This window comes from Sciurus vulgaris (genome assembly GCF_902686455.1).
Source record: "Sciurus vulgaris genome assembly, chromosome: 3".
NCBI classification, from domain to species: Eukaryota; Metazoa; Chordata; class Mammalia; order Rodentia; family Sciuridae; genus Sciurus; species Sciurus vulgaris.
In genome coordinates this window covers 19,311,013-19,337,898 of record NC_136463.1, presented here as the reverse complement: position 1 = coordinate 19,337,898, position 26,886 = coordinate 19,311,013, and the positions used below count along the sequence as shown (strand labels likewise).

The 26,886-nt window shown below is 35.1% G+C and overlaps 1 protein-coding gene across 8 annotated transcripts in view; it reads right to left on the bottom strand.

Annotated features, from left to right (window-relative positions):
* GPATCH8 (G-patch domain containing 8) overlaps positions 1–26,886 on the bottom strand; it is a 90,634-nt gene that overhangs the window by 41,167 nt on the left and 22,581 nt on the right. For 3 of the 8 annotated variants that reach the window (XM_079133987.1, XM_079133988.1, XM_079133993.1), the window contains one exon: positions 17,032–17,104. The exons of 1 other annotated variant lie outside the window; for it this stretch is intronic. In XM_079133987.1, coding sequence (XP_078990113.1) covers positions 17,032–17,104 — 73 coding nt within the window. Of the gene's footprint in view, positions 1–17,031; positions 17,105–19,768; positions 19,786–25,729; positions 25,765–26,886 lie in introns of all 8 variants that reach the window. 4 more of the 8 variants (XM_079133992.1, XM_079133990.1, XM_079133991.1 and 1 more) reach the window with 2 other exon arrangements.

Sequence of the window (26,886 nt, the reverse complement as noted above, 5' to 3'; positions counted from 1 at the left end):
GTGCGTTTTTGCTTAACACAAGATACTCATGACTTAATTCTTCTGTAAACAAGGAATTATTTTATCAAGTAGAACATATGACTATATCATACAGGTCTCCATCTCAAAAAGTATACAAACTGTTCTAAATGAAATACTTGAATCTTGCATTCACTGTTCATTAGCAACTTGTTCAATTTATCTTATCTGTCATCACATAGCAGTAAGGGACAGAAAGCATCACTTTGAGGGGTTGGTGACAATAGGCATTGAAAACACGGATACTGAGCTACATCCCCAGTCCTTTTCATTCTTTTTCTGAAACAGGGTCTCACTAAAGTGCCCAAAATTGCCTCAAATTTGTTATCCTCCTGCCTCAGCCTCCTGAGTCTCTAGGATTACCAGCATGCACCATCTTGCCCAGTTGGCCATCAAATGTTTAAGGAAAAATAAACTGGGGCTGGGAGGGCATAGCTTAGTAGTAGAGAGTGGCCAAGCATATGTGCAAGACCTTGGATTCAATTCCAGCATCAAAAAGGAAAGAAAGAAAACTGGAGAAAGAACTTATACTTAATATCTAATAATAAAATATCAATAAAAATCTGAAATAGAAAGATTCCATAGCGGGGATGTAGCTCAGTAGTAGTGTGTGTGTTTGGCATGCCTGAGGACCTGGGTTCAATCCGGAGGGAGGAGGGAAGGAGGGAAGGAGGGAAAGAGGGAAGGAAGGAGGAGAGAAGGAGGGAGGGAGGGAGGGAGGAAAGAAGAAAGGAAGGAAGGAAGGAAGGAGTAGCTCAGTAGTTAAGTGCCCCTGGGTTCAATCACCAGCACCAATTAATTAACTTATTAATTCTGGGAATGTTTTCTCTTTTAAAAAAAAAAAAAAAAAAAAAAAAAAGCTCCAAGTGAAAATTAGTTGCTGCCTAAAGTACCTAGAGTACACTCCAGTGTACATGCAGGTGGACCAAAAATTACTGATGGACTTCCAATCTATATGGATATCTCTTAATTAAAGAATTCCAAAAGAATGTACTTAATGAAGAGTGACTGGTGGGAACTCAGGGGATGTGAACTACAATTCTGTCATTAAATGGGCATGTGACATTATCTATGTTCATGAAGGTAGGTTTTTTAAAAATATGTTTTAGTTATAGGTGGACACAGTATCTTTATTTATTTTTATGTGGTGCTGAGGATCGAACCCAGTGCCCTGCATGTGTGAGGTAAGTGCTCTACCACTGAGCCACAGCCCCAGCCCTGAGGAGTTAGATAGATTTAATAGTCTACAGGGTTTACTTTCTTTTTTCTTTGCTTTTTTTGATAGTGGTGACAGAAGCCAAGGCTTGCACATGCTAGATAGTGCTCTACCACCAAGCTTAATATCTAAAACTTATGATCCTCCTGCTTCAGTCTCCTAAGATTGGATTACAGGTATGTACAACAACCACATCTTGTTGGTTCACTTCAATCTCAAATTTGAAGGGTAGAAAATATTTAGGGAAGTTGTATAGATGGTACCAGTCTTGTGATATTATAATAATCCAATGCCTTCTTAGCGTTGAATTCTCTTATGGCTAACTCAGTGTTCCCAAACCACACTGAGAATTTTTTCATTCCAGGATCACTCTGTAACCCCAAAAGACTTTCCAGGTTCCTTTAAACTACTTTCCCTTTCCCTTTCATAGTAACCCCATCCCCCATAACTTATTTTGTCTTTATCTCCTTTCTAAATGTAGAAAGGAGCTAGGTTTCAGGTAGAACCTAAATTAGACTGGGCTACAAAATCTGTTTTCTAATAGGAGACAATATCTAAATATGTGGGTGACTTTTTACAACCAGAGCTTAGGTCTCAGCAGCCCTATCTGCAAAATGCAGACATGCCCACTTTCAGGACCAGCATACAGATCAAAAGAGATAACAAATGGAAGATGCTTTATAAATGAAAAATCACTATATACAATGCTGTTAAGCTCAAGATTTCGGGGAAAAATTATAAAGTGTTCTTTTTATTTCCAATTTTGTTTTTGTTTTGGGGGGGTACTAGAGAATGAACCTAAGGACACTTTACCACCCATCTACATCCTCAGTCACTTCCGTTTTATTTTGAGACAAGGATCTTATTACATTGCTGAGGGCCTTGCCAAATTGCCCAGGCTGGCTTTAAACATGTGATCCTCCTGTGTCACTGGGATAACAGGCATACACTACCATGCCCAGCTACTTTTTCAACTACTTCCACCTGATTAGACTATTCTAATTATAGAGAAGCATATATATATATATATATATATATATATTCTCCCCCCCCCGCCAGGCTTGGATTCAATTCCCAACATTGAAAAAAGTTAAAACGTTTTGGACATTCTACTTTTTTGCCTTAGATTCTTATTTTACCAGTTTTATTTTAATCATGCAAATTAACTTAGGGCAAGAAGTCTTATAAGTAATAAGGTATGACTATGTAAATTAGGCTAATGGTAAAACTGAAGAAAAATACATAGCATTATATCAGACCCAAAATCACTAACACACTTTGGATGAGTGAAAGAACCATCTATCCTACTAGCTATAATAAAGGCAATTTTGTTAAAAGCTCATTTTATTTATATGGTCCACAGCAATGATGTTCGAGCTATGGTTTATTCTATTTGTTTTACAATTTTTAGGGTTTTGTTTTATGAATTCACTGAGCCACTCCCCAGCCCTTTTTATAGGTGTGCGCCACCATGCCTGCCTAGCAGGGAACTTATTTAAAATGTAATTTTTTGAACCCCACCCCAGACCTGCTGAGTGTGGCTAGTTGATAATCTATACTTTTAATGAGCACTCAAGTTAATTCTGTTAAGAACCACAAGTCTAATGGAAAAACCACTGAAGTAGAGATCAGAAGACTTATATGGTAAACACAGCTCCTACCCTTAATGGTTTAACTTCAGATTTCCACTTGTTTCCCATTCTCTTTTTGCTCTTTTTTTTTGTTTTGTTTGTTTTGTCGGTACCAGGGATGCTTAACCACTGAGCCACATCACCAGCCCCTTTCTTTCTTTCTTCCTTCTTTTTTTGTGATGCTAGGGATTGAACCCCTCTTTATTATTATTATTATTATTATTATTTGTACTGGGAATTGAATTCAGGGATGCTTAACCACTGAGCCACATCCCAGCCCTTTTTTGTAATTTTTATATTGAGACAGTATCTCACTAAGTTGCTTAGAGCCTTGCTAAGTTGCTGAGGCTGGCTTTGAATTTATGATCCTCCTGCCTCAGCCTCCCAAGCTGGGATTATGGGCATGCATCACCTTACCTGGCAAGTTTCCCAACCTCTTAAAAGGCATTATTTCTCACTTTATATGCTGGGGAGTGAAAAGAGATAAGAAACAGGTATATAAAATATTTATGCCATCATATTTAATTCCTGAAGCATCTCCCAAATCTTTTAAAATTATGGGTGGGGATGTAGTTGTAGTTCATTGGTAAAACACTTGGCTAGTAAGCTTGAGACACTGAGTTTGATCCCTAACACCACAAAAAAGGGGAACAGGTTAAAAAAACAAAAACAAAACAACCTGTGTGTTTAACAAGATCATACTGCTTACTAACTGCAGCATTCACAAAGTAGTAACCCACAGGAGGTCAAACACAGGACTGTAGGGCCTGTACCCTACATTATTTTAAACTTCAGGTCAACATTTATCAACTAGGAGATTTCAAAAAGTCATCAGGATTTCTGTTATCCTTTAAAATATTCAGAAGATCTGACACTGAGACATTCCTATGTGGCATCAGCAAGAGCTGAGTGGCAACTATTCCTCTCGAATCATGGCATAGCTCACACTACTTCCTACAGTATCACTTAGTTGGCATCAACTGTATATATAACAACACCAGGCTCAATTCTTACTTCAAGGTCTACATTCTTTGCTCCCTTTTTCTGTGCTTCTGCTGGATTTTTCCTGTTAATTTCCAGTTGGTAGCTATCTCCTTTATAGGTTTTAGATGGTTTACTAAGAGCAGAAAGAAAGGAATTAAAACTAAACTAGATTTATACATGAAAAATATTATTTTGTTCTGTTTTCTAAATGTATGTGTCCAATTATTTTGAATTCTGGTGATAATTTTAAAATGAACTTCTTTTTAAGTTTTCCTGCCTTTTCTTTCTTTATTTTTTTGGCAGTAAGGAGAATTGAACCCAGGGGCACTCTACCATTGAACTACATCCCCAGCTCTTTTTTTGCCCAGCTACAAATTAATCCAACACAAAATAATCCCCTCCAACTTCATTCACTGAGGTAGTTATGTCCACAACCAAATCCGCCTCTAACCTGGAAATCAGTTGCTGACCCAGCCCCAACTTTCTTATCAGCACCAGGCGGCACAGCACTCTTTCTACAGGTACATGTCAGCTTCCCCTCTTTTGAGTCTTGTAGGCCGCTCGCCCTCCAGACCTTTGGTTAGAGGCCTACCAGTCTCTGGTCGGCTATGGTGTAGAGTGGCAGGTACAATCTTAGGCGGCAACTGGAGGTAACTGCAGAGATACTGGACACCCTCATTGGTAAGATACTAACAGAAATGCCTCCAGGCAAACTGTTCCTTCATATAGCCTTGAGACTTGAGAGACTGCACTGCCTTCAAGACATGAATGGTGGGCACATCTCATCTGCCAGTTCTGGGTGCTTGAGCATGTGGACATCTTTCTTGGATGCTCCCTCCTTAGAAAAGAGTTCATTGAATGGCAATCCAATTCTTGTGCATCAACATCACAGAGGCTTCAGGGTCAGAGGCTGAGATTGGAAAGGAAGGGGCATGTGCAACCAGTTCTTTTTATTTTTATTTTAAGACAGGGTCTGGCTAAATTGCTGAGGCTGGCCTCAAACTTGTGATCCTCCTCCCTCAGTCTCCAGTCACTGGGATTACAGGTGCGTGCTACTGTGCCCAACAGTTTTTTTTAAATAAAAGAGATTTCTTATAAAACACTTTTTACCTTGTGTTATCATCTTCACATTTCATTCTACTTTAAAATAACAAGTTCTTGAAGAATGAAGAGATTCCACCAACCCACAGATACCTGTGTTCCATGCATCTATGAACAAGTATATTTCACATGAGTTCACAAAAAAATCCATGGATAAGCATTCAGTTATGAAACAGTTGTTTGCTTCCTCATTCTCACAATCTGAGTTTTTTCCCACAGGTTGTATCATTAAAGAAATAAACCAAAATTGCAAGTTAAATTGTTTGATTTTCTCTCTCTCTCTCTATTTTGGTACTGGGACTAAACCCAAGGGCACTTGATCACTGAGTTACATTCCCAGTCCTTTTACTTTTTTATTTTGAGACAGGGTCTCACCCGAGGTTGGTCTCAAACTTTCAATCCTCCTGTCTCAGCCTCCTGAGGTGCTGGGATTACAGGCATAGGCTACCTACTGTGTCTTTAATTTTATCATTATGTTATTCATTACACAGTACTGTATTTATTTGTTACATTTATCTTCCTTTTAAACATACATAGAGGTTACATCTTACTTATTCTTAAAGACTTAGTACACATTTGGCATATTCTATGAATTTAATAAATGTGCAGAAATAAAAAATATGAAAGTAACAAGAAAACACAAACAGTAATTATCCTTTAGGAACTTGAGAATCTAATGAGGTTAAAAGAGACACATAAGTAAATAAAATATATTTATATAATATAAAATATTAAAAATCCTACAAGATTCAAGTACTAGAAGAGACCAAATTAAAAAAAAAAAAGCTGGGGACTGAACTTTCACCATGGGCCTTACACATGCAAGCCAAGCACTCTAACCACCAAGCTACATCTCTGGCCCACTATTTTCTTTTTTCCTATAGAGACCAATTACCAACCCTAAAAATTTGGCCAAGGTTCTTACCACTCATTTACCATCAAGTTTCTAGTGAATTTATATTTATCATGAAGAATGAACATGTGACCTCCTTAAGTAGCATACAAAAATATGTAACATTCAGAGTCATCTCTAATTTTTTATTTTTTGTGAGACTGGAAATTGAATTCTGGTGTGCTTTACCACTAAGCTACATCCCCAGACCCTTTTTAATATTTTGTTTTGAGACAACTGGCCTTAAACCTGAGATGTTCCTGCCTCAGCCTCCTGAGTATGTAATCATGAGTTGCTGGTATTACAGGTGTGTACAGATACACTATTTATCCATTTGTTTGTTTGTTTATGGGTAGAATAACTACCATATATTTAATTCTATAGTACAATACTGGCATTTCTCGCCACTTCATATCTCTTCAGGAGACTGAAGTGAGCCTGGACCTACGGTTTAAGTTCATGATAGCATATTGATTAAAAGCACAGGTTCTGATACCTCATACTAATTACCTGTTATGTTGAGCAAATTATTGCTCAGAATGTCAATTTCCTTATCCATTCGATGGACATTATGTCTACTTCAAAGAAAATTCAAATGAGAAAATCATGGGTAAGCACTGGGTAAATGCTTACCAAAAGTTAGCTATGATAAAGGATTAACACTAAATCCAGTGGACAGGGGCTTGCTACTCAGACACATGGACGAACTGACTACACACTGTGCTTCATAGTTGATTTGTTTTTAGTCGCCTTCATATCTATACCCCCTTTGCATTTCTATTGCTACCACTATATTCAGAACCCTTATCAACTCATACCCAGACCTCTCTAAGTCATCCATCTTCATCCTCAAACACACTTGACTAGATAGTATTTTACTTCCACAACAAATGCCTGGGTGGTATAATAAAGAGCATGAGACTGCAAATCAGTGAATGTAGGTTTGAATTTCCACATTATCACTAAGACAAGAACACCAAAACTAATTTTTTTTTTATCTGTAAAGTGAGTTTTAGATTAAATCACCTTTAATATCTCTTCTTTCTATAAAACTATATACTTCTTCTCTGATCAAAAATTGCCTTTAGCTTACAAAATAAAATTCCAAATTGGTGTAGCATTAAAGTATAGTAGATTTAGTATAGTAGTAAAGAGCATGAATTTTGAAGCCAGAAAGACCAAAGTATGAATCATGATTCTATACTTTACTGGTTGCTTATTCTTGGACAATTTACTATAAATCTCTCTGGGCCTCAGTTTTTTTCTTCTACAAAATGGGAATGACAGTAATTATCTCACAGGCTTGTTATAATAATTAGATTTTTAAAAAATGCTTAGCATATAGTAAACACTAAGTACATATGAAATTTGTGTCTTTTCTAATCAATCTCTCATTACTAACTTCTAGTTATTTATTGTTTCTGGAGTCCTACAACTCTGCTTCAACCAAAACAAGGATGCAGGTTCCTCCTCCTGCTTTTACATATTGGTGTCTAATTCTTTAAAAAATATTGAGCGTGTGCTGGGCAAGTGCTCTACCACTGAGCCACAACCCCAGCTCCTCCCAGCCCTTTTTATGTTTTATTTTGAGACAGAATTGCTCTAAGTCGCTGAGGCTGGCTTTGAACTCACAATCCTCCTGCCTCAGCCTCTGAAGTCGCTGTTAATACAAGCATGTGCAACTCGTCCAGCCCCAATTCCTTTCTATTTAAGCCATAAACTTGAACTGACTGTAGACTGCCAATTCTAGTTTTATTTAACATCTGAATTTCATCTCTTTTATTTACATTAACTAAATTCCACCAAGAATGTCAAAGGCTTTTATATAACTGGTACTTCACTAAATCTTACGTTTGCCTTAAGAAAGGAATAGAGGCTATTATAACTTAGCTACATACTTCCTGGGCTAGACCAGCTCTGTATAAGTAAGTCTTTCTGACAATCCATATCTTACTTTGTGGTGCCAGGACCTACATTTGCTGTTCTCCCCCCAATCCACTCATTCTCAGTATCAGATCTTTCTGAGAAACAAAAATGCATAAAGGTAATTAACATTGATTTCAAAATCAGACTTAAAATTAAATGGCAGAGACTCTGTAGCTATATGGCATTTCCAAAACTGTTTCACTTTATAAAATAAGCATATTAATATCTATTTCATTAAATGGGACAATAAGAGTCATCTAGATTCTGGATTAGTATTTGGCCCATAATTTGCACTTTTTCCTTTTTCAGCCATTGGCTGGCTGAAAAATATGTTGAAAGAACATTCTTAATGGTTTGGCTATTAAAACTGAGACATTCTAATGTGAAAAATTAAAAGGGTCCATTCTGTGGGAATACAGAGGCATAATTTGTTTTACTTGACCGTGCCAAGAAAAATTTTTGTAAAGGCAAGACTCATGAAGGGGAATCGAATTGCTTTTTACTTTAAGTTTTTAAAAATTTGATGATGTCTACTTGTATTACTGTTTAAAAAATAACATATAAAATCGTCTTGGAGAAGACCTAGAGTAGAAAGTATCAAAGCAGAGTAGGGTTGGGAGTGTTTCTTTAGTTTTCCGTATGAATACTCCTTTCCTTCTCTAATTCTTTAGTTATTTTCTAGGGAATAAATGGTGAAAGTAGTAGGGTAAGGCCTGCATTAGCGTTCATACTACATTTTATTACTGAAGGAAAACTAAACTCGAATTCAGTATAATAGAATAAAAATATGTAGTCTTACAATTTAGACTTTGTCTTGACATTGGAATGTTGATTTCTAAAACTTTACAACTTTGGGGCTAGGGATATATAGCTCAGTGATAGAGTATTTACCTAGCATGTGTGAGATCTTGGGTTTGATCTCTAGCAACCCTCCTGGGGCGGGGGGGGGGGGCTTAGTTGACTTCTCAAAATTTTTATTTACTTATTTTTAAAATGTTTTTTGTTTTGTAGTGCTGGAATCAAACCCCAAGGGCCTTTACACATAGGTCAAGTGTTCTACCAGGCTGAACTACATCCCCAGCCCTTTTTATTTTATTTTGAGACAGAGTCTCACTAAGTTGCCCAGGCTGACCTCAGACTTGGGATCCTCTTGCCTCAGTCTCCCACGTGGCTAGAATTACTGGCATATACCATGGCACCCAGCTTTATTTTTTATTTATTTTTTAGGCGGTGCTGGATATTGAACCCAGGGCCTCACGTGTTAGGCAACTGCTGCAGTACTGAGATACATCACCAGTTCCTACTAACCTCTTTTCAAAATTTGTTTTATTTATTTATTATTATTGAGACAGGATCTGAATATATTGTCCAGGCTGGTCTTCAACTCCTGGGATCAAGTGATCTTCTACTTCAGCCCCTTCTGCCCAGCTGTTGGGACTACAGGCTTTAACACCTGGCACTTTTTTTTTTTTTTTCCACTTTCTGTGATGGGGCCTTGTGCATGATAGGCAAACACTCTACCACTGAGCTGTATCCCCAGCTTCACTAACTTAAGGGAAAAAAAATAATTTTGTGAAAAAATAGTTTATTTAGTGACATAGGTACATTTTTCTGGATAGAACCTTTGCATAAAGCAAAGTTGACCTTTATTTTTCCTTTGAAATTTGTGTTTATTTTTAGAAAAACAAACAAGAGTGCAGCTACTTGAAACATAAGCTTTGGAGTACAACACCACATACCTGGTTTTGTTGATCATCTACTGGATTTGTGAGTCTGAATGAGTTACTTTTTTGTTTGTTGACAAAACTGGGGATTCTACTCTTGGGCGCTCTACCACTGAGCTACACCTCAAGCCCTTTGTGTTGGTTTTTAAGACAGCATCTCCCTAAATTACCCAGGCTGGCCTTGAACTTGTGGTCCCCCTGACTCAGCCTCCCCAATTTTTTATTTTTTATTTTTGGTACTGGGGATTGAACCCAGGAGCACTCAACCACTAAGCCACATCCCCAGTAGTTTTTGTATTTTATTTAGAGATGGGCTCTCACTGAGTTGCTTAGGGCCTCACTAAATTGCTGAGGCTGGCTTTGAACTTGTGATCCTCCTGCCTCAGCCTCCCAAGCTGCTGGGATTACAGATGTGCACCATTACGCCCAGCTCAGACTCCCAAATCGCTAGGATTATAAGAAAACACCACCACAACTGGCTTAACCAATGATTTTAGATAGTAACATTTTTATGTTTAAACTGTTTAAATACAATTAAGAAAAAGATGCATGAAATATCTGGCAACACGTTACAAATAAACTAGAACTCCGGAAAAGCTATTTCAGTACAAACAAAAGAGATATACATGCTATTGCACAGAAATTAACTGTATATTAAAAACCATAAAAACTATTTGGTTATCAGATAGAAATGTTTAAGGATCTTATATTCTGGATTAGGGATGTAGTTCAATGGTAGAATGCTTGCCTAACATGAGTAAAGCCCTGGATCCAATCTCCAGTTCCCCAATACCATAAAAAAATAAAAATAAAAATAATAACAAAAAAAATTTAAAGGCATTTTATATTCTAATAATTTTTTAATTTATTTTTGAATTTTGTTTTTGAGACAGGGTCTTGCTATGTTGCCCAGGCTGGCCTCAAACTACTGGACTCATAAAATTTTCTTGTCTCAGCCTCCTGAGTAGCTGAACTATAGGCATGTACCACTGCACCCAACTTTATATCATAATAAGCTTTAAAATTTCATGAACAGACAGCTTTGTGTATTTCAGAAAAGAGTTAAATTTTGAGATTAGTGTGTGGTTCATTTAAAATAATGGAATGGGGTGATGATGTGGCTCAGTGGTAGAACACTTGCCTAGCATACATGGGGCCCTGGGTTTGATACCCACCAATGTTAAAAAAAAAAAAAAAAAAAAAAATACAAATACATAAATTCAGAACATATTGAGAAATAGGTTCCCAAATAGGACTTTCATACAGAGTGCATTTTAATATCTATATCATTTAACACATATGGTAGTTCACCATATTATGCACCATTCTGTACCTTGCTTTTTCTCTTAATGTTATCTTAGAAATTATTCTATACCTATTTAGTACATACTAAATTACTCCAATCTTTTAAAACCCATATGGTTTCCCTTTATACCATTTTAGTATTCTATTGCTTCATATCTAAAATGCCATTAATCATAAAACACCATTTTATGTGCCACTAAAAAAGAAATTTAAAAGGTGCCAACTATAATTATAATATCATTAACAAAATGCACCTGATTTTAGTTTTATTAAAATATGGGGAAAATCTTAGTTGATATCAATGAAATACAATAGACTATCTCTAATCTTTGGTTATTATAATCAGTGATATGAATAACCTCCATCAAGTTATTTTGTGCAAGTACAAGAATACATTCAAGTAGACAGTTATAAATAGAATTACTAGGTTCAAGGATACCTGCATTTTAAAAAAGCGGTTTTTTTTTTCCCCTGCATGTTAACCTTTAAGCCATTCAAACTGTTCTTGGTAGTGGTTTTGCCAATTTCTATGGTTATAATACAAGTAGCTCTTTTTCCCATAACCTACTTTGGTTATTTTTTTACCTTTTTGAGTCCAAGTGAAAAATGGTGTCTCATAATTTAATATACACTGCTCTTATCAAGAGAAGGGTTGAAGGTATTTTTATATGTTTAAATGTCATCTGCACTGCTTTTCTATAAAGTGTTCATATTTCCCTTTGCCTATTCAGGTAATAAATCTTTCATAGTAATACATACATAAAGGAAATTGTCCTTTGTCTATACTGAAATATTACAGATATTTCCCCAAGTTTATTTGTTTTTAGACTTTATTTAAGATGAAGTATAGTCCCCAGTCCACATTTTTTGGGAGAGGGTGTTACTGGGTATTGAACCCAGGGGTGCTTAACCACTGAGCCAAATATATTCCCAGACCATGTTTTTTTTTGTTTTTTTTTTTTTTAATTTAAGTTGCCAATGAACCTTTATTTTATTCATTTATTTATATGTGGTGCTGAGAATCGAACCCAGTGCCTCACACATGCGAGGCAAATACCACTGAGCCACCACCCCAGCACCCCCCAGACCTTTTTATTTTTTATTTTGAGAAAGGGTCTTGCTAAATTGAGAAAGGCTGGTCTTGACCTTGTAATCCTCCTGCCTCAGTCTTCCAAGTATCTGGGATTATAGGTGTGAGCCACTACACTTAGTTCTGTATCCTTTTTTTTTTTCATTTTTTTAATGACTTCTATGTTTTGGGTTAAATTTAGAAAAGCTTTCCTTATTCAAATGTTATTTTAAAAATAATATTTTTCCCATTGAACAATCCTTATAATTTTATGATTACACTTTTTTACATTTAAATCTTTTCTACGTCTGGAACTGGGGATGTAGCTCAGTGGTATAGCACTTGGCTAGTATGCACAAGATCCTGGGTTCAAGCCCCAGTACCACACAAACTTTTATAGTCATCCGAAATCTATATTGGGGTAAAGTATGACAATGAGAATATGTCTTTTTTTAATAGGTTGTTATCCAGTTGTCCCAATAGCACTGTTGAGTGATTGAGGTTCTTTTTAGATGTAAGTCAGAGATTCAAAAGCAGAGATAACTAGTGAGCTCAGAATCAGCATGACAGGAGTTGAGTAAGGATTTAGGAGCCCTAAAACATATTCAACATTAAAAGAACAGATGCATATAATGTGTATTAACTATTATTGTTGTTATATCTGGGAAACAGAGAACAGTAAGACACAAATATTCCTGTTTATGATTTTTATACATTTAGTTCTGATTAAGACTTAAAAATGGATTATCTCTAATTCACTTACAATATCTAAATATGGCAGTGCATAGTAGCACACACATGTAATCCCAGCTACTTAGGAGGCTGGGGCAGGAAGAATGAAATTTCAAGGCCAGCCTAAGCAACTAGTCTCGAAATTGTCTCAAAATGAAATAAAAAAGGGCTGGAGATATAGTTTAGTGGTAGAGTGCATGCCTAGCAGGAATAAAGCCCTGGGTTCATATACTAGGAGGAAAAAAATTCAAATCTACGCACTGTACAACAGAGGTGTTAACAGTAAGCATTTACATGGCATCTTAAGTTTTCATAAAGTAATTCACTTACATTAATTTACTGCATCCTCATAACCATAACTTATAAAAGATGGGCAGATTTTAATTCCATTTAGCACCAAGGGAAATAATACATTGATGGTGGTTTTTCCCTTTGCTTAAAGGTAATGGCAACACAGTACCAAACTCAAACCCAGATCTTATTTTTCCAAATGTCATTACCATACTGCCTTCATACCTTGCATTAACTATTTTTACACAAAATAAATAAGAATCCTTACTCTCAAGAAACTTGAAGCAATACATTCATCAAAGATTCAGACTGATCACATGCTTAATTCTATACATGATATGAGTACTAAGAAATATAAAACGTGGTTCTTAGCCTGAAGAAACCTTCAAACACATTAAAAAGGCAAGTCTTGGGCCCTGGAAAATAAAGGGTAGGAACCCTGTCTTACCTATCCATGCCTCATTCAGCCAGCACAACTAAAACATTTTGTTAGCTCACTATACATCTACTGGTTGTCTAAATGTACTGACTGAACCTTCTAGAAAGGCTAAATAATGAAAATAATATCAACCTTCACTCATTTTTTTCCCAAGAGCTAGACTTTTGTTTGTGACCAAAGAATCAGCCAAATCATCAAACAGCTTTTAGTAACACAACAAAGGAAGTTCGGGCACTTTCTGAACTACACCTACATACTAACTTATTTCATAGCAAAATAAGATTTTGAGCTACATTCCATTACATTTCAAAGCTGCCAAATGGTTTAAAACAGTTTCTAGAACTGAATCCAATTCAACTGGTACAAAATACAACTATCATTGACTATTGCTTCATTTCCAATTAAAACACATCCTTCTGCCTCTACAATAAGCAACTGTTCATAATATTTCTCATTAACACAGTGTTATTTCCTTTAAATGATACCTTGTCAACATTTTTTCTATGTAACTTTTATTTTTAATACTATCATTTATTTATGACATACAATAAAGGTTCTTTTTTTAAAAAAAACTTCAAATATTTTAATAAAAGGAGAACAAAAGGTAATTAAATATAAAAATTCAAATACATTTCATATCCTGACACAGGAAACTTCATTCCAGAGTTAACATGCTTTATTATTCCCCACTCTATCTAGCAACAAGGTATCTATCTACACTAGACCCCCAAGGACTAACACTGAATAAGTCTTGAATAAGTCAAAATGATTTTTAAACTTGACAAAAAGGTCTAATGAGACCAGGTTTAACTTTTAGTGGATGGTTCCATGTTCAACATATTAGAATTTTAAATAGAAAGGAGAACTGAAAGTTGATAATAAACTAGTAAAGAACTTACAAAGTGGGGTAGGGATGGATGTAACTCAGTGGTAGAGTGCCCTCCTGGCATGCACAAGGTCCTGGGTTCAACCCCAGCGTGTGTGTGTGTGTATGTGTTTACACAAAAAAATCACAAGTTGTGATCAGTTCAGAAAATACCAAGGAAGCATTATCATTTTCACTGTAGTAACAGGGATTTCTTCAGTGGGTATTTATAGCAAAGGTTTAAGGGAAAAAAAGTCATAAATTACCTAAGTATGCCATAAATGTGGTTATGTTCTAGGTTAAATCAGGTATGAATTACAGAAACAGCTACGTGAGAGAAACAGCATAAGACCTGACACTGTTAAAATCTGACACTGGAAAGTAAAAAGTTATTAACAAAACAAATTCTGCCCTTAATACTGGAAACAGAATAAGTGTTTATTCTTTCCAAAGGATAAAGACATTGTACTAATCATGTAAAATGAATACGCTTCACAAAACAATGGAATATACTTACAATAGGAATACTACTAACCTATACACTTAAAGATGGTTAAGATAGAGCAAAGGTGGGTGCAGTTCAATGGTAGAGTGAGGTCCTGGGGTTCAGTCCCCAGAGTCCAAAAAAAAGAAAGAAAAAAAATGAGTAAGGTGATAAACTTCATGTGTTTTTTACCATAATTAAAAAGGGGGAAAAAAAAAAAAAAAAAAAAAACTTCAAATATAAAGGTTTCCTTTATATTTTTAAATGAACAGATTTATGAGTTAAGTGCTTACTATATTCCCATTACTAAGGAGATAGAAAATACAGATAAAGCCTAATTTCTCTTTTCAAGGAGTTCAATTAAAAGAGAACCAAAATTCAAGAGTTCTTAAATAATAATTATTTTGGATCAACAATAGTTGAGAGTTGAGTATCAATTTACCCATCCTTTCTTTTTTTAATTTTCTTTCTTTTTCTTTCCTTTTATTCTCTCTCTCTCATTTTTTCCTCTGTTTGTTTTGAACCCAGGAACACTTTACCACTAAGCTACATCCCCAGTCCCTTTTTTTAAATTTTGAGACAGAGTCTCAATAAGTTGCTGAGTCTGGCCTGGAACTTGTGATCCCTCTTCCTTGGTGTTCTCAGGTGGATCAGAGGCACTGACTACTACACCTAGTTACCTATTCTTTCTTAAAGATACACATACAAATAAATAAATATACACACTCACACACACACCCACAACCCACAATCTACTCCACCCCCAGGCTCTAGTTATACTTTAACCCATTATGTCCCAGAGTCCTATCTACAGGACACCTATAAAAGATTTGTTGCTCAATGTAAGTGTTTATAGATGTCCTACATATAGGACATAAAGTCTTTGATTCTCAACAGTGAAAAATTCTGGGATTCAAACAGATCTACTGACTCCTATGGAATGTCCCCACCTCAAAAACAAAGATAATAGCAATCAACAAAGCTCCTAGGCATCTTCAATTAGGAAGAGATGTTTCAAACAAAAGATCAGATCTAGTTTTCTGACTCTCTTCTATGCAATCACCTCCACTCAAGTGAACCCGACACAACTATGAAAATGACTTGGACAAAGTCCATCAAAAATTCATCTCTATGTCATTCCTGATTATCCTATATCTTTTTTGGATTCTGATAAAATCAGTGGTTTATGCCATACAAATTCACATTCACAGAGTATTCTTTGTATTGTCTGAAAAGAGTTCTATGCCACTCAGAAAACAAGTTATGGTAATCAAGTCTCTCTCACCACAAGAAAAGATTAATACTTGGTAATAAATATTCAGTAAAAATATATTGAGACTACTAAGTGTCACCACTGAATAGAATTTATAGAAGAATTTTAAAAGCAAAGGTTTAAATGTTTAAAACATCCTATTCCATATCCTGTTCTCTTGCTTCTCTTAACATGCTTAAACTGATTAGACTTCTATATTCAAATGGTGAAAATCCATTTTCAAAATGGATTTTGAAATCTCTTTTCAAGGACTTCAAAAGTCAACATTAGCATACCTAACTCCAAACATCCCTTTATATAATGAGTGTCTCCATAATCAGATGCAGAAGTATAATGATTTCCCTCATTTCTGAGGTAGCATCCATATTACATCTGTATCAAACAATAGCTATTGAATTTGAGAAAACTAAAAAGGAAATGCAGGTGGCTGTTTTTTTTCCAATTAGCAACTCAAAAGCAGAAATATTAGTATTTTCTTTTTATCCAAATAATTAGTATAGTTAAAAGGAAAAATATATGCAATAGAAACTTTAATCCAAACATTTTTCAGAGCCTTATCTGAACCTGAGATGTGGCCTCTCTGCTTCAAAAGTCCTACATTCTGGTTCATGTGGGTTAATTTTTTATCTTCACTGCTACATAGATTCTGATCATAGAACTAAAGATTCAATGTAATCACCAGCTTCAGAAAGACTTGGGAAGGACAAAAGATAAAAACCTGCTGTTGAATGATTCTATTTATGATACTGAAACCAGGTGTAACTCTGATACTAAGTATTCTTTTTATTCCACCAATCCATCACCTCCACTTAAAATTAATAATAAAAAAAAATGAATAGATTGAGCCACACAATATGTTTGACCTGCAAGTTTTAATGACACAGCAGCTTACTCTTGCAAATTATTGGCACATGTGGAGGCTATAGAGCAATTTATAATATAATTATAGGAAAAATGGACTATGGGGGGAGGGGGAGAAAACCCCAAACACTTTTTTAAGAAGACAACAAATATATGCAGATACAAAATTTGCATCAGAAACATTTTTTCTTTCTTTTTTTGGTAAATTTTAAAAACTTACCCTGAAGAGATTTTCCCAATCCCTGGCCCAGCTTCCACCCATGTTTCTGGAGTAAGCGGTGTCCAATATTATCCTGACAGACAGAACAGAGAGACAAACCAAAAATATTCCAATAATATATTCTTCCCTTCCTAGTGACATTTAAACAGGTGATGAGCAAGAGGTAATTCTACATATATGCATGCAAAAAAGGTGCTGATAACAGGGTAAATGTGCCCAATAAAAGGGACATTAATGTAAAAGAGATGCTGGCTAGTATTTTAAATGTGAAGAACATATTGGGTAAGGGTCCTTTTGGATGGTGTGCTGGGCAACTTTTGTACATAACACTTAAAAAGGGGAAGGGAAAAAGGGGAAGAATACATTTATGAGGTTTTAAAACTAACATTAAAAAGCATAAAATCAAGGTACTTATACAATCATATCCACCACCTAGATAGCACAACTTTAAGATTTTTCTTTAAAAAAATCTACATTGTGTTTAGTTATTTTGTTTATGTGTCAAGCTTTCAAGAAACAAAGTAAGCTGTAAGTGTAAGACTACCCCACCACTAGAAATGAAAAAAACAATCAGCAAATCCAGGCTAGACTTGATTGGTGTTGTAAATATATATAATATAAAATATAAATATTTAACTAGCATGCAGCCAATATTAAACTGAAAAAACAGTGAGGTTAGTAAACAAGAAATTAAATTGATTAAACAAAAATAAAATGAGCTCAAGCACAGACTGAGTGATGCATTTCAACATGTAGTCTAACAAAAATGCTAAGATGTTAGAATGAAACAGGCCTAGCAATAAGTTAACAGTAAAGAACCATTAGTGCATGTAGGGGGAAAAAAACCAACATACATAATGTCTCATCTTCCTAGGAGAAATCAGAAAAGTTATTTCAATGTAAATTGTAAAAAAGGTTCCAGAAACAACAATTAAGTGTCAGCTTTTGCCTAAAGGATCAAGGTATAAGCAACTTCTATAGCCCTCTGTCCAATTCTCTGCTTTTTACAGTTACTATAAAGTACTTAGATAAAGCTAGAACAACCACTGACTATACTAAGAAAAACCGATGCTACTCATCCAAAAACAACAACAACAACAACAAAACACTTAAAAATTATAAACCCAGGGCTAGCAATGTAGCTGGTGGTATAATACTTGGTCTAGCATGCATAAGTCCTTGGGCTCAGTTCCTAAACTGCATGTGTATTATGTATGTATGTGTGTACATGTATACATATGTGTATACACAAAATGTTCAATATGCATTTAATATAATTTATGGTATTAATCTAGTATTGCCATTTGGAAATAAACACACATTACATGAAATCTATTTTTTTTTTTTTACATGAAATCTATTAACAAATCTAACAAAATCACAAATCTCTCATTAAAACTAAACGATTCATATTAAACTGTTTCTCTTCCAGTTCCAAATTCAATGATAAAATGTTTTTGGAGTCACAGAGGGAAGAAAAACATTATCTGAATGTTATCTTCACTTGTGGGAAGTTAGAAATTAAGACTCTCCAGGGGCTGGGGAGATAGCTCAGTTGGTAGAGTGCTTGCCTTGTAAGCACAAGGCCCTGGGTTCGATCCCCAGCACCTCCCCCCGCACCCCCCCCTGCCAAAAAAAAAAAAAAAGACTCTCTATTGTTTGTTTTGGTTTTGGGGAGTTTTGTTGTTAAAGGAGCAATTTCCTTCCACAATTTCATGATAACATGTAAACTACAAAGTGAGTTGAAGAGTTGATTACTTCATTGATAGAGGAGAGAGATTAGGACACTTTTAAAAACAAAAAATAAAGGCAAATTATAAAGAAAAACTTGTTCCTATATGCATTTACATACATATAAAGCAACTGTGGTACACAAAAGGAAACTAGAAATTATTCTTGCTAAGAATTTAAAGAATTAGAAAACACTATGGTATGTGTAACCCCAAGAGAAGACTTTCACATTAAACATCATAAAACTTAATCAACCCTGTTGCTGCTTCCCTTCTATCCTGTATTGCCTGGAAAAGCATCCCCTAACCCAGTACTAAGTGTGTCTAACTATTTATAAATAACTTTATTATTAAAAGAAAAATTAAGTGCTGGAAATGTACCTCAGTCATAAAATGTTTGCCTAGCATTACAAGGTCAATCCTCAGCACCACAAAAAAATTAAAATAAAAATCTCAATAAGTGGGGCTGGGGAGATAGCTCAGTTGGTAGAGTGCTTGCCTTGCAAGCACAAGACCCTGGGTTCGATCCCCAGCACCGCTTTAAAAAAAAAAAAAAAAAAAAAAAAAATCTCGGTAAGTATAGCAGAAAATGGAAAGGTAAAGAGGCCCTTATGGTTTTAATATGGAAACAAACTTACCTGCATATAAAATCTTTATTTCTTATCATAATTTCTATAACTGAAAACTCTAGAAAGGATAAGAACAGTAGAATGACTAAAATTCTGTAACTGACTGAATTATTATTTAATCTATTACTAGACAAATGCTATAACTATATCTGACACTAAGACTTGGGTATTAAACAATGCTGACAAAAATTGTTGCCCCCCCAATTTGTTGTTTTGTTGTTGTTTTGTTTTTTAAAAGAAAAAAAAATTTGGCTAAGTGGAGATGAGACATTATGCTGACTGTGTTATATTATGAATGCACTAAAATAAACAGACAGATGAAGCAGTATGCTATTTCCAAAAGCAGTGCAAGTGGAGTGAAAGCATTTCCATACGAACCTGGCTTTAAAACTGGGCTGTCAAAAGAACAGTTAAATGTAACACAAAGTAAGAAACTGTCCGATCACTAATGGTCGTTTTTTTTTTTTTTTTTTTTTTTTTTTGTCTTGTTTTCAATTCACTGCTTGCAAGTAATGTATTTATTAAAGAAGAGTGAAAGCATAAGTAAATTCACGAGTCAAGACCAGCTGAGAGATTCAAGAGCAGCATGTTGTGACTGACAACAGTGAAAGGAAAAGCAAATGTTAAAGGGAAAGGGAGAAAAAAGAAAAAAATTAAAGTTATACACATTAGCACCACTTTTACAAAACCACTCAAGAGGATGGCTGTCATCTTCTCAAAAGAAAAGCTACTGATCAAAACGACAGTGACATTTCTCTTCTAAAACTTAGGTTAAAACTTTTTTTTAAAAAAATTAAACCTGCTCCCTAAGTATGAATAGGAAATGAAATGTTCAGGACTATCTTAAAATATTTAACATATCACTCTAAGTCCTTAGTCCTTCTGCTTAAAATGAAGGCAACAGAAACAGACACATCTCCCAGAACCTCCTCTACTCACCAATGTCCTTGAGTAAATGAATGACTAATACAGAAAACCTGGATCTTTCTTATTATTTTAACTACCTGCTTTTGGAGGGAGAAAAAAGCAGCTGTGACTCTTCAGAAAAGGCTAATATTTAGGATAGTTCCTTACTTAAAAAAAAAAAGAAAGAAAGTTTTATAACAATTGTCAAAACCCAGTGGGAGCTGGGTGTGGTGGCACATGCCTGTAATCCCAGCGGCTCCAGAGGATGAGAGAGGTAGGAAGATCACAACTTGGCAAGGCTCTAAGCAACTTAAAGCAACTCTGTCTCAAAATTAAAAAAAAAAAAAAAGGCTGAGGATGTGGTTCAGTGGTTAAGTACCCCTAGATTCACTCCCTGGAACCAAAAAACAAAAACACAAAAACAATGCATATGGGTAGTACAGGGAATACGCACCAGAAAAACTTATAAGATACAACAAACAAAGCAAACTCTTCTACCTCTGAAATGATCCAAACTTTTACTGTTGGGGCTGGGTAGAGCATTTGCCTAGCATGTGTGAAGCACTGGGTTCAATTCTTAGCACCACTTATAAAGAAATGAATAAAATAAAGGTGTATCGACATCTAAAAAAATTAAAAAAATAAAAAACTTTCAGTCAGAAAACAAGGAACTCAGCAAGGCATGGTGGTGCAAGTGTAATTCCCAGTGGCTTGGGAGGCTGAGGCAGAGGACTGGAAGTTCAAAGCCAGCCTCAGTAACTTAGAGAGACCCTGTCTCAAAATTAAAAATAAAAAGGGCTGGGGATATGGCTCAGTGGTTAAGGGTCCTGGGTTCAATTTCTGGTATCCTCAAGAAATAAATAAATAAAAAGGGAGTCAATCACCAGCCTACTGAAAGTCATCTATTCTCTCTGTTTAGACGTGATTTTGCTGATTATTCCTGGATGCTATTGATAGCAGTAAACTGGCACAAATAATTTATAGCTCCAACAGGTAATCTAGATAGAATAAGGGCAATATGTACTAAATTTACTTCTAAAATAATAACTATTAGGGAAATATAAAAAGAAAAAAAAGGAAAAAAAGAAAAAAAAAGTTACCTCTTTACTATTTCAGACACTACAATAGTGACTAAAAACCAACCAGGAATGATGGTACATGCCTGTAGCTCCAGCTACTAGAGAGGCATAGGTAAGAGGATCACTTCAGCTCAAGAATTCAAGACCAACCTAGGCAAAATGACAAGATGGGGGTCTCAAAAAAAAAAAAAAAAAAAAAAATTAGTTTTTATTAGTTTTCATTTATTAACAAAATTGCAAGGAAATCCTAATTTTAAGATAATTAATATGGCAACAGAATTTTGCCCAAGGGTAATAGGAAAAAGTTAGTTTTCCACATGATTCACAGAGTTCCCATAAACCACCTATTGGTTATATTCTGTACTCAAGATTCAAAATGGTGGTTATGTGGCATGCTCTTTGGAAATAAAGTTCTTCTAATTGTGGTTAAATAATGAAGCTGAACTGAAAATCCAATTTTTTTTTCACCAAGCTTACCTCAGTTGGCTCCCCCACCCCCAATTTAAATGTTCAATTAAAATGCTACACTTTCAAAGCTGGGTATGGTGGCACCTGCCTGTAATCCCAATGACTTGGGAGACTGAGGCAGGAGGATTCAAGGACAAATTCAAGGACAGCCTCAGCAACCTATTGAGATCCTAAGCAACTGAGCAAGACCCTGTCTCAAAACAAAACAAAAAAAAGGGTTGAGGATGCAGCTCAGTGGTAAAGCACCTCTGGGTTAAATTCACAGTACTGGGGTTGCGGGGGGCATATTTCCAACATTTGTTCTTCTCTATTAGGTGAGAAGAGAGATACAACTTTTTTGGTTTTTTTTGCGGTACTGGGGATCAAACCCAGGGCCTTGTGCTTGCAAGGCAAGCACTCTACCAACTGAGCTATCTCCCCAGCCCGAGATACAACTTTTAAACAGGAAAATCTTTGAAAGCAAGAAATGTGTATCATAAAAACCTACCAATATGATAAAAACAGTATCAGCAATTAAAAAAAAAAAAGAAAAGAAAACTTGCCAGGTATGACAGTGTATACCTGTCATCCAGCTATTCTGAAGGCTTATGAAAAGAGGATAGCAAATTACAGGCCACCCGAGGCAACTTAGCAAGACTCAATCTCAAAATAAAATTTAAAAAGTAGGATGAGGGGAGAAGGAAGCTCAGTGGTAGTGCTCATCTAGCATGCCTGAGGCCCTGCATTTGATCCCCAGTAGTCAGGGTGGGAAGGGGGCCATTCATTAACTATTTGTCATTCCTCAACATTTTTTTCTATTAATTATCAAGTAGAAAACTTTCCTAGGAAGTTCTCTCTGCTCCATGTAATTGTATACTACCAGTAATAAGGACCATTTTGGCAAAAGTATCACCAACATGTATGATAGGAGCCTGCCAAATCAAAGATAAAATTTTACTTTATTGTATGGGGCTGACTCCATATTTTTATACAAGGAAATACTATCATATTTCAAAAGAAAGTTTATACTACTGGCATGTCAGTGACTAGATGAATTTCACACTGCATTTTCTTTTAGATGACAGTCACACTCAATTTACAAACTTTAGCATATTTATTTTCAATAGTGACAAAAATAGCAAGTCTCTTGAGTGGATTGTAAGCTTTGCTGATTGTGTATCAAAGACTGTGTAAGCAAGAACCAAATGCTACTAGGTGAACCCATGCAAACAACAGGTTGTAAAAATTCCCCAAACAAAAAAATCTATAGCTCACTACAGATGATACAATGAAGACTAGAGAGAAAAGCCATATAGTAATGCTACACCATTCAGCTCCAAGAAGCACATTTATAGTGCAGTCCACATATGGTCACTGCTAAATGTCAAATCAGCAGTCTTACAGAGTTACAGTTTGGAACTAGTGGAGTCCACAGATCTAAACAGATAATGCAACATGACAAAAATCCAACTATACATATACTTCTAAATCCCTAGACAAGCAAACTAAACATGGGCAACTAGAATTTGAACTTAAACTAATTTTTAAAATCTACTCAATCAACCTGACAACTATTAAGCCAGGATTTTAATGCTGATTGGTAGTTGCACTTCCAACTGCAAGAATGACTGCATATTTTAAGTCTATGAAACAGGCATTTTGCCACCTGTATAACTTAACATTATTCCCCCATCTGACTTCTCACACCTTCAAACTACAGTCATAAGAACCAGACATCCTAAATCATACCAACCAATTCTTGAGACTATGATGGAATCCTACACACTGAGATACGGTTTTAGATAAAATTTTGTTTTTTAAATATTTTATCTTTAAATATGTGGAGGTCATAATTACAATGGCTGGAATCTAAACGTCATAAGCAATAATGACTTTAAAATTCGAGTTCAAAAAAGATTTTGTAATAAGGATAAATAATACTTTGTACTTTTAGTTTAATTCAGATAATCAAGTTGTCTAGCAATTCTTTTATAATTCTCTTAGAAAAGAGTTTCACTCTTGACCAGAAATTTCATCAAAGGATAGTTGGTTGGTTAAAATAAAGACAGGAAAATAGAACTTTACAGTAAATATTAAATACTTAACGAAGGTTGGATTTTCATGTGTTTTTAACATGTGTCTATTAAAACTGAAATACCTGTATCATCTAAGAAATCTAAGCTTTACTAAAAATCTAAGTTTTCTAAAAACATAATGCATTATTACATCTTTGAATCTCATTTCTCGTCTTGCTAATTTGCATCAAATTTACCCTATTACAAAACAAAAAGACCTTAATCCTATACTCACAATAACCCTTCACACGGGCATATTCTTGGCACAAACCTGTGCAGAGACTTCCACGGTTACCAGCTGCTGCAGATTACCTTTGTTAAAAAAAAAAAATGACTAGACCTTTAGCTCCTGCAATGATCTGTAGACTCCCAAAGCTGCATATTTCCAGCCACTTTTGAGTTGCATGCTGTAGCAAAACAGTCAGCACCTCTCAATAGATATTGCTGCAGAGAAAGATTTTAATTCAGCAGAGTCTCTTTTCTGTGTTAGAAACATTTCCCCCTAAGAACAAAATAGCTCGATATAGCCAGCCAGCCATATAATGCAATATATACTTATTATTTGGTGGGCATTCCTTATAATAGGGGACTTCTTTTGGGGGGGGGGGGTGGAGAAAAAGTGGAGGGAATACTACCTACTTTGATGCCAATCACAGGAGTCCTTTCAAATTTAAGTTTTATACACATATGATTAGGTAGCAGATATAAGATCCCTCCTTATCTTGTGAATCCCATTTCACACAATATAGGCTATGAGCTATAACTACCTAACACAATACAGGCTATGAAGCTATAACTACTGCTTAACCTATCACATCACAAATAATGCATATGTTTATATGCTTTTAGGAGTAAATTTTCATTAGAAACACTTTATTAGTATAATAAACACTTTTGAACATACGTTTATTTACTAAAAAATTAAATATCGAGTCTGAGTGCTATACTATTTGCTACTTCAAATGGAGAAGATATCGGTATATAATAAATGAGGTATATACATCAGTTCTACTCCTCCTCATTGAGATTATTCAACAATGATTACTCAGACTGTCTTCTAACAGTGCTTTCCCTATGATGTGCTAAAAAAAATCCTGGACATAGTGAGGCAAAACAGCATTAGCCTTATGTGCCATAGAAATATGTTTTGTGGCCTGAAAAGACAGCTTTATTACAAAACGTTAAATATCACTTAATGTTTTTTAAAAACTTTTTTGAGTACAGTAATAATGAATACTAGGCTTCAAATTCAGTCTAGTATTTCAATAAGTTTCCTGCTACTGCCAAGTCAGAATATAGAATATAACATAGAATATAAAATTCTAACATAGAATTATAGTTTATATAAGAATATTAACCAATCATACACCTTATAGAATATGGTACTGGGGCTTTTCTACTGATAGTTTGTTCTTGAACTCTGACCCAAAGAAACACTTTTAAATTGGAAAAATTATTTCTCAAGTACAAGATACTGATCATGTCTACTGATGTCATTATAAAATTCTTCCTCATAAGTCCCAAAATGATATTAAATAAGGCATAAACTTCAGTGAGTTTTAACTTAGCAAAGTGGGCTTGGCATTTTATCCTTATGTCAAAACACAAGACTGGACTTTCAGCACATAAGATGTGACTTCTCCCTCTGCAGCATTATCACATGCGTCATCAATTACTGCCATGCCTAAGTCTAGCATCATGCCAGCACATTAAGACAGAAGGTACTATACGCAGTGTTCACTGGACCAGAAGGACAGAAATAAGAAGGGGAGGTGGGGGAGAAAGAAACCCTAGAGAAGAAATTAAAAAAAGGCAGACCGTGCAATACAAACCAGATCATGGCTGCTTAGCTAATATGGGCCAACTGCTGTGGAAGAAAAATGTCGAACACCCCAAGTTGTGTAAATTTCTGTAAACATCTAAACACACACACAAACACACATAACACCAACCTAATTAGGAACATAAATATATGTTGATCCTTTACTATGCTACAATTTAGAAAAAGCTAAAGTTATAAGTATTTATACTCTGTACTTTCTAAATTGCCTTTTTTCCCTCAAGGGAAAAAAAGCTAGTGTTTCTTAAAGGGAGAGGGGGGTTTGTCTTCACTGCTATAAAGATTAAGATTCCCTCTTTGATGATTTTTCCCCATTTAGGTTTTACCAATAACTCAATGAAGCCCTTATTGATTATGTACACTTAAGCACATATATTAAATGCTGACAATAATGACAAGTTTAGACATTTTTAACAATGGACTGTGGTTTTTTTTTTTTTTTTTTTTTGTGGTGCTGGGGATTGAACCCAGGGCCTTGCACCGACTGAGCTATCTCCCCAGCCCTGGATTGTGTTATTTTAAAATATGGGTTTTTCAAAATAAATATAATGTTCAAAAATTAAATGATTTCTTTTTAAATTAAGAGATAGGGAAAGTAAACTTCCTTGTTCTACTAGCTGGTATCATTAATGTCCCAAACTAAGCAGTGTGGAAAAATATAATTAACAATTAACATTTGACCAAAAAAAAAAAAAAAAAAAACAGACATATCTTAAGCTACAGAGACCATGTTTACCATGTTTTACTAAAGTTTGGTAAAAAATTACATTATTTCTTAACTGCTTCTAATAATATCACACATGATTGGGCATCCAAGAAAGGTATTAAAGGATCAAAATACATTTTACTCCTTTATTCAATTCATAAAAACACTAAAATTGAACTTACTATCTTTATCAGAATATTGGTATGGGCCAAATGATATATTTCCATCAAAATTCTAATTTGTTTCTCTATGTTTTGGACTAATTTCCCAATATATTAAATATTAGATCACATCCCAAACTCTTATTTGATTGCTGCAAGGCATGCAAAAAAATATCTCTAACTAACTACACTATCAGTTATTAATAAGGTTAACTTCACTCACATCAAGTGTCACACGAACACTACCTAACTGGCTAACACCCAAAATTTAGCACTGATCAT